At 44.6% G+C, this 14,295-nt stretch overlaps 1 protein-coding gene across 1 annotated transcript in view; it reads right to left on the reverse strand.

Moving 5' to 3' along the window:
- CDC73 (cell division cycle 73) overlaps positions 1–14,295 on the reverse strand; it is a 122,485-nt gene that overhangs the window by 73,530 nt on the left and 34,660 nt on the right. Inside the window, exon 6 of the mRNA XM_073582890.1 lies at positions 456–544. Within this exon, the coding sequence (XP_073438991.1) occupies positions 456–544 (89 nt within the window). The remainder of the gene's footprint in view (positions 1–455; positions 545–14,295) is intronic.

Consider the following 14,295-nt stretch of genomic DNA (forward strand, 5'->3'; position numbering starts at 1 on the left):
ACCACAAGATAATTTAATGGGATTCATATCAAAGATGTCAGTAGCACCTTTAAGGACGGGTACCAAAGGGATCATGATTTATGGGTGGGGAGAGAAAAAAAACAAAACAAAAAACACTGAAATGCACAAAAGATCTGCACCCCCCCCCCCCCCCCCTCAAAAATAAAAAAAAGTTGGACACATTGGTATGGAGATCCTGCGACAGAGGGATAGGGGTGGAAGAATTTATAGGATCTCTTTATACTTTATTATAGTTGTGTCAAGTGTTACATTTTTGAAAATGTAAGTGGTTTTAACACCTCAAAAATATATAAAAGAATAGTGTTATATACCTGTCAGCGTTTTCAACATGGTGGATATTTCAAATCAGTCAGCATGATACAAGGAGCAATGTAAGTCTATCAAATGTGAATGAAACAAAGCCAAAAAGGTAACTCATTAAAAGCACAGCTTACCGAATTTGCTCAGTCTGCACAATGCCTTCTTTATGGCCTTCCAGCCTGGCAGCCAGTCTCTCTTTGTCAAGGCGGACACGTTCTTCATCCTAGGAAGTTAGCAGATCTCTATAAAGCCTACATTAACTATGTTATGCACTTTGTATTGTCCGCTGAGCGAGGAGACGTGAGAAAAAAAAAAAAAAAAAGGAATCCTGACTGACCACACTGCAAACCTATAATACTTTAAATCACTGATATCCTTTAAAAGGAAAACTAAAAATACACTTCATTTAATTGAAATGAAAACTGGGTGCCACGTCAAATTTTCAGAGCTCCCAAGGTGTCAAAACAGCAACATCTCCCCACAAGATCCTCATTTTTTTATGCTACAGCCCTTAAGGAATTCATCTAAGAGTGCTGTGAACATTTTTAACCCACTGGTACTTCACAGAATTTTATAACACTTATGGGAGACCAAAAAAATTGATTTTTTTCCCCATTTAAAGTGAACCCGTCACCAGAAAAACAAAATTAACCTGCATATATGGGGTTAATCTGCAGGTTAATAGCGTTGCTAACCTGTTTGATGCCAAATGAACTTCATTGCCCCCGCAGCGTTCCGGTTTCAGCCACGCAGGCGGCGTCTGCTCGGGTTCAGTCACCGCATCCCCCAGCCCTGACCTTTACTGGCTCTGTACAGAGTGGGCCATTTATATGGATACACCTAAATAAAATGGGAATGGTTGGTGATATCAACTTCCTGTTTGTGGCACATTAGTATATGGGAGTGGGGGAAACTCTTCAAGATGGATGGTGACCATGTACCCATTTTGAAGTCGGCCATTTTGGAACCAACTTTAGAAAGTTTTTGGAAGAGGGTCATGTGACACACCAAACTTATTCAGAATTTCACAAGAAAAATAACGGTGTTCTTGGTTTTATCATAACTTTATTCTTTCATGAGTTATTTACAAGTTTATGACCACTTATAAAATGTGTTCAAAGTGCTGCCCATTGTGTTGGATTGTCAATGCAACCCTCTTCTCCCACTCTTGACACACTGATAGCAACACCGCTGAAGAAATGCTATTGAGGTTTCCATTGATGAAGAATGGCCCCACTATCTTTGTACCCCATATACCACACCATACCATCAATTATTGGTGTCAGGTCCAAGCATTCCTACATAAACAGTTTCCTGGAAAGTGGATTGATCATCATGGGCCAGTTGAATGGCCACCAAGGTCTCCCCGCTCTGACCCCCTTAGACTTTTATCTTTGGGGTCATCCGAAGGCAATGGTCTATGCTGTGAAGATACAAGATGTGCAGCATCTGAAATCATTGGGGGACACACAGTGGGTGTTATGCTGCTGACCACTAGGAGGACACTAAGTAAACCAGAAAAACAAGTTAGCTCCTCCCCTGCAGTATACACCCTCTCGCTGGCTGAGATTTCTCCAGTTCAGTGAAAAAAGCAGTAGGAGCATAAACAGTCAACAATAATAACTATGTCAAAACCTAAGAATGCTACAGTGAGCCAATAGACTAAACAGGGTGGGTGCTGTGTCCCCCAATGGTTGGCTTGGAGAAAAGGATTTTACGGTGAGAACACAAAAATCCCTATTTCTCCTGCGCCTCATTGTTGGACACAGACAGTGGGACATCCTAAAGCAGTCCAAGGGTGGGGAATATACATCTGCTAATACCCCATGTACCACTGAGTCAACACTGAGGCACTGCCGATTGCAGGCTGTGTCTGCCGAAAGCTGCATCTGCAGAGGCCTGCGAATGAATTTGGTAATGTCTTGTAAAAGTATGCAGACTGGACAAAGTCGCAGCCTTTCAGACCTGTTCTGCTGACGCCTGGGGCCAAATGGCCCATGAGGCGCCCACTGAGCGGGTAGAGTGCGATTTAATCCCTGCTGGGACAGGCGTGTTCCTGACATGGTAGGATTCCTGAATCGCCAAGCAAATCCACCTGGCTAGCGTTGCTTTTGAAGCGGCTAGACCCTTCTTCTGCCCCTCTGGAAGCATGAACAGGGCAACTGACTTGCGGAAGGCAGCCGTCCACGAGATGTACCATCTCAGAGCCCTAACCACATTCAGGGTGTGGAGGGCCTTCTCAATACGATGGACTGGTGCCGAACAAAAAGGCGGCAAAATAATTTCCTCATTGAGATGGAACGAAGAGACAACTTTAAGCAGGAAGGATGGGGACGTCCTGAGAACTGCCTTGTCCTGATGAAGATTCAGGAACGGAGGACGGTAGGACAGGGCCGCCAATTCCGAAACTCATCCAATTGACGCAATTGCCACTAGAGAGACTACCTTCCAAGAGAGAACGGTCAGTGGCACTTCCTGCAGCGGTTCGAAAGAAGCCTCCTGTAAGGCCCCAAGAACCAGGTTAAGGTCCCATGATTCCAATGGCATTCTATAAGGAGGCGCCACATGGGGGACTACCTGAATGAACGTCTTGACCTGAATTTTGGTGGCAATTTTGCGTTGGAATAGCACCGACAAGGCCGAAATTTTGCCCTTGAGAGAGCTAAGCGCGAGGCCTAACTTTAATCCGGATTGAATGAATTCCAATATGTTCGGAATGGAAATATACCAGAGGGGATCGACCATGATCCTTGCACCAAGAAAAATGATAATTACTTACCGGTAGTTTGATTTTCCAGAGCCATGACAGCACCGCAGACATGAGAGATGGTATCCGCCCCCCAGGAAACCTGTAGCAGAGACATAAGAAGGGGGCGGCACCTCTCTCCTCAGTTTGTTTCAGAGTATGCAAAGGTAACCGCCTTATTAGTTTACATACATGTTATATAAAAGTGTCACTAATATTCATTTTCCTATTTTATATATTTTTCAGATACGACTTTAAATTTTCTAGTGCACCACACATCCATCACAAAGATAGGGCGGTAAGTAATTATCATTTTTTCCCTTCCCCATGATAGCACCGCAGACATGAGAGGAAAGACAGAATAGACTCCTAGGGTGGGACAACAGCAGACAACACTTTTCTCCCAAAGGCCAGATTTGAGGGCCCTAGGTCTAGTCTATAGTGCCAGAAGAAAGTGGATGGTGAGGACCATACTGCTGCCTTACAAATCTGCTCAACCGAAGCATTTACGCTTTCAGCCCAGGACGTGGCTATAGCTCAAGTCTGATCTAAAGAAGAATAAGCCAGTGCAATACCCATACGTAACCATCATGCAATCGTTGACTTTGAAGCTTTCTTACACCTGTTTGTCCCCTGAAAGGAGACAAAAAGGGCTGAAGACTGTCGCCATGATTTTGAGGCTTCTATATATTGAAGCAGGCAACGTCTGACATCTGTCCTTTTTCCAATCCTTTCTGGAGGAACTCTAGGACCTCTTTAATTGGTATTTTTTGGGCTGTCCCAGTCCATTGTCGGCCCGTGAACTAAGAATTTTTCCCAAATTTTTTGGTATTTACGTGAAGTTACCTCCTTTCTGCTAGCGAGCAGGGTGGTTACTAACAGGACTGAGAACCCTTTTGCTAGGAGTCCCCTCAAGTTCCACGCAGTGAGGTGCAGCCCGTGACCCCGGGGATGTTCTACTGGGCCCTGGTATAGCAGATTCGTGGTATCTGGGAAGATAGACATGCGTCTGAGATAGACATGCGTCTGAGATAGACATGCGTCTGAGATAGACATGCGTCTGAGATAGACATGCGTCTGAGATAGACATGCGTCTGAGATAGACATGCGTCTGAGATAGACATGCGTCTGAGATAGACATGCGTCTGAGATAGACATGCGTCTGAGATAGACATGCGTCTGAGATAGACATGCGTCTGAGATAGACATGCGTCTGAGATAGACATGCGTCTGAGATAGACATGCGTCTGAGATAGACATGCGTCTGAGATAGACATGCGTCTGAGATAGACATGCGTCTGAGATAGACATGCGTCTGAGATAGACATGCGTCTGAGATAGACATGCGTCTGAGATAGACATGCGTCTGAGATAGACATGCGTCTGAGATAGACATGCGTCTGAGATAGACATGCGTCTGAGATAGACATGCGTCTGAGATAGACATGCGTCTGAGATAGACATGCGTCTGAGATAGACATGCGTCTGAGATAGACATGCGTCTGAGATAGACATGCGTCTGAGATAGACATGCGTCTGAGATAGACATGCGTCTGAGCCATGTGAACCATGCCCTCTTCGGCCAGAAGGGCGCAATCAGGATTATTCGAGCTATGTCCTGTCGGATCTTTTTCAAGACTACTGGAATCAATGGAAACGGGGGGTTTGAAACGTATAGGCCAGACGAAATTTCCACTGGTGTAGTAGCGAATCCACCCCCTCTGTTCGTTCTCTTGGATTTAGGAAATAGAACCTGTCCACTTTTCGATTTTCCTTGGTAGCAAATAGGTCTACCTCTGGTTTGCCCCAGGCGGCGCAGATTTCCCCAAATATTTTTTGATATAAATAATCAGCCAGATAATTGTCTGCCCCCTTTAAATGTGTACCCGATAAGGATAGAAGATTGTTTTCTGCCCATGCGAATAATTCCCTGGCTTCTGCCATAAGGGTTGCCGACCTTGTGCCCCCTTGTCTGTTTATGTATACTATGACCGTGTTGTTGTCGGATAATATGGTGACATGTCTCTCTTGCACTTCTCGCTTTACTAGGGGAAGGGCTCGCCTTACAGCCGCCAGTTCTTTTAGATTTGAGGATGCATCCCTCATTCCGGGTTCCCACTTGCCCTGTAGGGTTCGTTTCTCTATGTGTGCCCCCCAACCACTCGGACTTGCGTCCGTGGTCAGTACCACCAAGTTTTGAGTAGTCCAAGGCACTGATCTAAGTTTTCGGTGCTCAGCCACCATTTTAATGACTCCTGCACTTGAGGTGAGAGAATGATCTCCCGGTTTAAATTGGAGGGACCGCTCTCCTGCTCGGATAGGATCTGCCACTGTAGTTCTCTCGTATGGGCTTGTGCCCACCGGATCGCTGGGATTGTTGCTGTTTACGTGCCCAGGAGCGACATTGCCTCTCTTACTGATATGGCTCGACCGGATTGTATCCGTTGTATTTTTTGTTGAATAGCCCCCATTTTCCTTTCTGGAAGAATGCACTGCTGTTTTAATGACTCCAATTGAATTCCAAGGAATTCTTGTGACTGAACTGGCGTTAATCTAGATTTTTTTAGATTGATCATCCAGCCTAACCTGGTCAATATTTCCAGGACCTTTGTAACTGCATTTTCGCAATTTTGCTTGTCGTTTGCTATGACGACTAGATAGGGTTCCAACAGGATATTTTCCATTCTTATAAAGGACGCTACTTCCCCAATGATTTTTGTAAATATACGAGGGGCTACTGATACCCCGAAGGGTAGGCACTGGTACTGGAGATGAGTGGGGACTTGAGCAATCTCTACTACCAATCTTAGATATTGTTGGTGTTCTCCCCATATTGGCACATGGTAATAGGTGTCGGTAAGATCTATTACTGCCATGTAGCAACTCGGGTCGAGTAGCTTCACTGCTGATCCCAAGGTCTCCATTTTGAATTTCTCTGTCCTGATGTATTGGTTCAGGGCCAGGGCTGTGGAGTCGGTAAGCCAAACCTGCGACTCCGACTCCCACATATATTGCTTATATTTAAGTGAAAAATTTATTCTAGTACAATGTGATCAGACATTAAATCATTTTTATGATACAATAAGATATTTAGATAGAACATAATATTTATTGGAATACAACTTTAGAACACAAAAAACTAATAAATTGTAAACATGTAATACACTATGTAATATCGATTACACATACATATTATATATATATATATATATATATATATATATATATATATATATATATATATATATATATATATATATACATACACATACACATATATATACACACACACACACACACACACAGCGTTCCAAATTATTATGCAAATTGGATTTAAGTGTCATAAAGATGTAATTTTTTGTTTTTCAAATAAATTCATAGATGCTATTGTGTATCAGGGCTCTTTGGATCACTGAAATCAATCTCAAACGCCTGTGATAATTAGTTTACCAGGTGAGCCCAATTAAAGGAAAACTACTTAAGAATGATGTTCCACATTATTAAGCAGGGCACAGGTTTCAAGGAATTTAGGAAAGAAAACGGATCTCTCTGCTGCTGAAAAGCATCAAATAGTGCAATGCCTTGGTCATGAGATGAAAACATTAGATGGTTCCCAAAAACTTAAACGTGATCATCGTACTGTTAAGAGATTTGTGGTTGATTCTGAGCACAGACAGGTTTGTGCTGATAAAGGCAGAATGAGGAAGGTTTCTGCCAGGCAAGTTCATCGGATTAAGAGAGCAGCTGCTAAAAAGCAATTACAAACCAGCAAACAGATATTTAAAGCTGCTGGTGCCTCTGGAGTCCCTCGAACCTCAAGGTGTAGGATCCTTCAAAGGCTTGCTGTGGTGCATAAACCTACTATTCGGCCACTCCTAAACAGTGTTCACAAGCAGAAATGGTTGCAGTGGGCCCAGACATACATGAAGACTAATTTTCAAACAGTCTTGTTTACTGATGAGTGTCGAGCAACCCTGGATGGTCCAGATGGATGGAGTAGTGGATGGTTGGTGGATGGCCACTATGTCCCAACAAGGCTGCGACATCAGCAAGGAGGTGGAGGAGTCATGTTTTGGGCCGGAATCATGGGGAAACAGCTGGTAGGGCTCTTTAAGGTTCCTGAAGGTGTGAAAATGACCTCTGCAAAGTATATAGAGTTTCTGACTGACAGCTGTCTTCCATGGTATAAAAAGCAGAAATGTGCCTTCAGGAACAAAATCCTCTTCATGCATGACACTGCACCATGTCATGCTGCAAAGAATACCTCTGAGTCATTGACTGCTATGGGCATAAAAGGAGATAAACTCATGGCGTGGCCACCATCTTTTCCTGACCTCAACCCTATAGAGAACCTTTGGAGTATCATCATGCAAAAGATCTATGAGGGTGGAAGGCAGGTCATATCAAAACAGCAGCTCTGGGAGGCTATTCTGACTTCATGCAAAAAAATACAAGCAGAAATTCTCCAAAAACTCAAGTTCAATGGATGCAAGAATTGTGAAGGTGATATCAAAGAAGGGTTCCTATGTTAACATGTAACTGGGCCTGTTAGGATGTTTTAGAGTTAAATAGCTTTTTTGTTCGGTGAATGTGACCTCCTAATGCTGCAAATTCCACAAATGAGCATTTTCAGTTCTTTAAAACATATCAAATGTTTAGAAATTCTACTGTGCATAATAATTTGGAACAGTGCAATTTGAGTTTTTATTCATTTTGGAGATTATACTGTTATCATTGAGAGGTTTCTTCAATAAAATTCGATGTATACTCTAACGGGTGACGACTTTTATTAGACTGACTTATTTGTACCGACTATTTAGGAAAATCAGAGAAAAATATCATTTGCATAATAATTTGGAACACAGTGTACACACACACACACACACACACACTATGTAATAAACTAAAAGTGGCAAAAAACAGTTCAACAAAAACATACCAAATAACATTTGTGCAGTCTATGAATTTGTTCTAAGAAATAAAATTGCCTCCATCAGATCCTCCTTCATAGATGACCTCAAATCTGACCTAATAATTTTAAGGCTAGAGAACAACCTCTCTACAGTAACTTGGGTTGGAGGCAAAGCCGTAACCACATGGGCAACATCTCTAACAATTTCCGGGTATAAAGGAATTGCCTCATGCACAGTCAGTTTTGATGAACGGTTGAATTTTTCTATTTCTTTGAGAACAAGTGAAACATTTTGCTGAAATATGGTCAATCCGCTTGCTACAGGAGACAGAGTGAAATCTTTTTCCTTGCGGCAACGCTTTGCCTGCTCCATGTCAGACAAATACTTGTCAAAGTCAAACTCCTCATCTGATGAGGATGAAGATATGGCAGCAGTAGCACTGTCAGGACCCGAGTCCTCTTGCGCCTGGCAGTCCTCCTGTAGGCCACTCTTCCTAACTGCTACCTCAGTCAGAGCTTCTTTTCCTTTAGTAAGCTGTTGATCATCAAGCAATATACAATGACTTGGGTCCACATAAACAGCTGCCAGAAAAATTTTATTTTCCAATAGCTGTGTCTCTCTCCGTTTCATTGAAGCAAAAATGCAATCTGCGATTAAACAGCAAAATAGCAAGTTCTTCCGCTCCCTCATGAAAATGCCAGGAGTTAAATCCTCAGCTTGTAATTTTTTAGTCACAGTAAATGGGTGATTAAGCAATTCCTTCAATTCAGCCACCTGTGTCCATTGACCTTCATTTAGGGTTACCTGAGGGATCGCCATATCTATAAGAAAAAACGGTTTTTAGTTGATCAACAATTGCCCTTTTCCAGCACGTCTCTTCAAGATGGAATCAATTTTAGGGGTTCTGGCGGCAATAACCAATTTCCTCACTTTTCCAATCAGATTTCCAGCATGTCCCTCTTGCAGACTATCTCTTATTGCCAGCTGCAGCGTGTGCACAACACAGCGCATGTGATGAATAGGAAAGTGTTTTGAAGCAGCTTCAACAAGATCATCTATTTCTACAGTATAATTTTGCTGTTCTTCTGTAGTAATATCTGTCTGTTCCTCAGTTACATGAACAGCACTGTGGCCTTCCATCTCAAACATACTGAATCCTAAATGTTCCTCTAGCTGTTGTTCATTACTCTCATTCATCAGTGTAATTGTACTTATGTTTGAAGCATTGTCCGTTACAATAGCAAGAACCTGTTCTTTGAGTTTGTAATCTTGCAGAACTTTTTCCACTAAGGCCAGGAGAAACTGGCTGCTGTGATGAGCTTTAGTATCTTTTACTGCCAGCGTGTTGGTAACAATTTTTGTTGTCACAAACATGTCGTACATTGATGGCAAAATAGATCACTCTGTGACGTGTGCAGGCATCCATTTTAAGAAACATGAAGCAACTTTTGAGAGTCTTTTTAAGATCTTCCTTTTGTTTAAGGGCTTCTTCAATCACTAATTTTCTAATACTTTCTCTTTCCAGAGAAACACCAAGTTTGGGGGCTATTTCTCCATTAAGAGCTGTAAAAGCTGGTCGTGCAAATAATGATAATGGTACACCGTCTTTCACAACAAGCTGTACGAGTTGTCTTTTAGACATATCTGCTGTCATTGTTACAGTAACTTTGTCACTTACAAAATATCTTGTTAATGATGTTTGAGACGCTCTTTCCTCCTCCTTTGCCTGGCAGGAAGTGTTAGTCTGTGTGCTACCCAGCTTTCATTCTTTTTGGTACAGATAAGATATGGAGACAGATATGGATAAATGGATAGATAGAGCAGATTTCTAATCTGCTTTTGCTATTGAAAACATTATCTATGAGCTCAAAAACCTTTCAGGTGATGCGGTTTTTTAAAAAGCTGATCTGCTTTTGCAGCTGAAAAACTTATCCACAAAAAACGCAGCAAAAATGCTTTGTGTGAATGTAGCCTTAGATCAGGAATAGAACAGCCATTTATAGGGCATTTCATAACTTTCCCAAATTCCTATGAAAAAATATTCAGCACATTCCATTCTGCATTGAACTACTGTACCCAATTTATTATATATTTTAGGAGTCGGAGTCGGTCCATTTTATACCGACTCCAACTCCACCAAAATGAGCACCGACTCCGTCTCCACAGCCCTGTTCAGGGCTTTGAGATTGAATATGGTTCTTAGTGACCCATCTGGTTTAGGCGTGAGGAACAGAGTGCTGTAAAACCCTTTCCCTTCTTGATGATACGGTACTTTTATTAGTACCTCTTTTTGTATGAGGAGTTGAAACTCCTTTTCTAGCGTGGCCTGATTTTTGGCTACCTGGGTCACTTTTACTCTTTGAGGTGGAAGGCTTAGAAAACTTAGTCGTAGGCCCCCAGCTAACAGGTCGGTTACCCTCTTTGAGGTGGGCAATGCTAATCATTGATGGACAAAGAACCGAAGCCTTCCCCCAACCGCCCTGGCGTCATTGCTTAGTATCAGGGTATCAGGTCTCGGGTTGGTTTTACTAAAAAGGAATCCTCTCTCTCTCTTTTCCCCTCCAGGGTCTGCCCCGCGTGGCTCTATCGTCTGGCCGCCCTTGGCTCCCTCTATTCCCTGTTCGACGAAAGGACGAGCGAGCTTCAGTCCACCGACGCCTAGGGAAGGGGGGGGGGGGGGTTGGAAACAGTTTTTTCTTATCTGATGCTTTTTCTAAAATTTCGTCCAATGCTTTCCCAAACAGGTATTGACCCTCACAAGGGACAGCGCAAAGTTTAACCTGTGACTGGAAGTCTGCCGACCAGTTTTTTAACCATAGTGCTCTGCAGCCTGAATTTGAAAAGGCGCATGCACGGCCGGCACCTCGGACGGAATCTACTGTGGCGTCAGCCAGGAATCCTGCTGCCTTCTGTAGGGAAGGTATTGCCTCCAGCAGTGTCTCCCTTGGGCATTTATTCTGAATTTGGTCACTTAATTCATCTAACCACTTGACCATGGCACGTGCTGTACAAGTGGCGGCCACCCCCGGCTTAAGCGACCAAGCCGATCCCTCCCAAGCAGATTTTAGAAAAGCGTCTACTTTCTTGTCAAGGGGATCTTTTAAGACGCCCATGTCCTCAAATGGCAATGCTATGCCTCTGGATGTACTAGCAATGGCGACATCTAGTCTGGGAGCTTTTTCCCCATTTATCGCATATCTCCTCATCAACCGGGTATTTACGTTTGAGCGCCTGCGGTATGGACATTTTTTTGTTGGGCTTTTTCCATTCCCTCTTGATTAAATGTAACAGGTTATCATGAAAGGGAAAAACCCTTAGTTTTTCCCCTCAAAATTACTAAACATAGCATCTTGAATTGATTTTGGCTCTTTTGGTGTTTCCAGTCCCATTGTGGACCTTACAAGTTTTAGTAATTTCCCAATGTCCTCAGATAGGAAATATGGACGACCCTTTTCCTCGTCCGAGAAATGCAGGTCCGAGTCTGAGGGCCCTCTCTCTCCTTGCTCTTCCTCAGACTATGTCGGTAGTTATTTCTGTGGGAGGAAGAGGAGGAGGTGGGGGCGGGGGTGAAGCGGGTGTTACATCGGAGATAAGTGTAGTCTGCTCCTTCAATTCATTTTTGACTGTCGACTTTACTTGATCCCAGATCATAGTTTTAATGCTCTGGAGTAAGGAGGGTGACTCTTCGGCCACTGTTTTTTTAATGCATGAGCGACAGAGTCGCTTCTCATAAGTTTTAGCTAGGGCCTTTTTGCATAATGCACACTCCTTGTTCTTTTGTTTTGATGTGGCCTTTCCCTAAGGAAGACATACATAGGTCAGTTGTTAATATAATGTGTTGCTTTACCAAGGCACTCACCCGGTCCTCTGGGTACCCCGGTGGCCTGTGGCTCTTCCTCCTGCGCACGCATCTCGCCTTCAGGATCCATCTGCGCCCCGTTGCTGATCTGGCTCTGCTATTCTGGAGCCTGTATGCAGCCTCTCCGGGACCGGTGGCACCTGCCTTGCTTCCCTTTTATGGAGGAGCGGTGGGCGCTTCTGGGACCTCTCCCTCCCGGAAGTGCCCAGTACACCGCTCCCCCGGCGTGTGACGTCACTTCCGGTGCGACCCTGGAAGCCGTCGCCACTCAGTCGGCGCCTGCGTCGTGGTGGCCACGCCTCCCCTGGCCCAGCCTCCCACTGGAGCGGCCGCTCGGGAGTCTCACGAGGAGGACATCGTTCACAACACCCACCAAGCTGGGCTGACAGGCGCACGCCACCGCGCCCCGCTGCCATCCTCTGCCCGCGTGACCTCGCCTCCTGACCGGCTGACAGCAGAGGGGGATCCCTCCGGAGGTACTGACTCTGCCCCCCCTCCCCCGGCATCCGCCTGCGGGAAACAGGAAACCAAACTGAGGAGAGAGGTGCCGCCCCCTTCTTATGTCTCTGCTATAGGTTTCCTGGGGGCGGATACCATCTCATGTCTGCGGTGCTGTCATGGGGAAAGGAAAAGTCTTAGTTACTCACCGGTTAACGGTATTTTTCGGAGTCCATGACAGCACCACCTGAGAGAGGGGATCCACCCCTTAGGAACAGGAAACCTACAGATACAAAAGGGTGGCACCTCTCCCACGCATCAGTTGGATTACAGAGCACAAGAGGACTTCCAAGGTTAATGCATGATTTATGTACAGTATTCTTTACAATTATAAACTTTTACCACCAGTGAGCATATACAAGAAATAGACGTGCACACCCCAATCAAACTATAAGGAAGGGAATATACGGGTGCTGTCATGGACTCCGAAAAATACCGTTAACCGGTGAGTAACTAAGACTTTATTCGGTCGTCCATGACAGCACCACCTGAGAGATTTACAGAGAGTAATATCAGCTTTAGGGAGGGACTACAGCCTGCAGCACCCTTATACCAAAAGAGAGGTCTGTGGAAGCACCCAGGTCTAGCCTATAATGACTATAAAAGGTGCTCGGAGAGGACCAAGTAGCCGCCTTACAAATCTGGTCAATGGAGACTTCTGATCTTTCGGCCCATGAGGTTGCCATGGCTCTGGTGGAATGCGCCCTCAGCTTCCCGGGTGGCGACCTGCCCTTTGAGGTGTATGCTATTGAAATCGCCTCTCTAATCCATCTGGCTAGTGTATTTTTTGATGCTCTACAACCTTTCCTGGGGCCTTGATGAGAGAGAAATTGGGCATTATCTTTCTTCCAGGGATCGGTGACTGTCAGATATTCTATGAGGCCTCTCCTGACATCCAGGGTGTGTAGTTTCTTTTCCTTCTCGTTAGTTGGATTAGGGAGGAAGGATGGAAGAACTATTTCCCGTGTCCTATGGAAACTAGACACTACCTTCGGCAAGTACGCTGGGTCAGGTCTAAGTATTACCCTATCCTCTTTGAACTGTAAATAAGGAGGACACCTAGATAAAGCCTGGATATCGCTTATTCTGCGGGCTGATGTTAGAGCTACCAGGAAGGCTACCTTGAGGGACAGGTTTTTTAGGGAAGCCGACGAGATAGGTTCGAATGGGGTCTCTGTCATAGCAGTGAGGACTAGGTTCAAGTCCCACGGCATGAACCTATCCTTCATTATTGGCCTGGATCTACCTGCCGCCTTAATGAACCTGCTTACCCAATAATTACCAGCGATGTTACAGCTAAACAGAGCCCCCAAGGCTGACACTTGTACTTTAAGGGTACTGGTAGAGAGCCCCATGTCCAGACCTTTTTGTAGGAACTCTAATATCTGCATTATAGGCGCTGAATCCCCAGCGACTACTCCTGAGTTTTGAAGGAATCTCTTTCAAATTCTGACATAAATTTTTGTGGTAATGATTTTTCTACTCTTAAGTAGGGTGTTAATTAGGTCTGCGGAGAAGCCCTTCTCTTCTAATAATGACCGTTCAAACTCCACGCCGTCAGATGAAGCCCAGCCACCTGAGGATGGAAGACTGGGCCCTGGGACAGGAGATCCGGGATGTCCGGCAGAACCCAAGGATCGGACACCGACATGGTCCTGAGGCATGAGAACCATGCTCTCCTGGGCCAAAATGGAGCGATGACTATAACCCTCGCTCTGTCTTTCCTGATTTTCCTCATCACCAGGGGTAGAAGAGATAGGGGAGGGAAGGCGTAGGCTAGTTTGAAGTCCCACTTTATCAGGAAGGCATCTACCGCCAGAGGATTCTCTCTGGGATTTAGGGAGCAGAATTGTTTCAATTGCCTGTTGTCTCTGGTGGCGAAGAGGTCTACCTCTGGATATCCCCACTTTTGAACAATCAGATTGAATATGGAGGAGTTTAGGGACCATTCCCCTTGC

This window comes from Dendrobates tinctorius, unplaced genomic scaffold (genome assembly GCF_039654945.1).
Source record: "Dendrobates tinctorius isolate UK_male_01 unplaced genomic scaffold, ASM3965494v1 ptg000074l, whole genome shotgun sequence".
Lineage (NCBI taxonomy): Eukaryota > Metazoa > Chordata > Amphibia > Anura > Dendrobatidae > Dendrobates > Dendrobates tinctorius.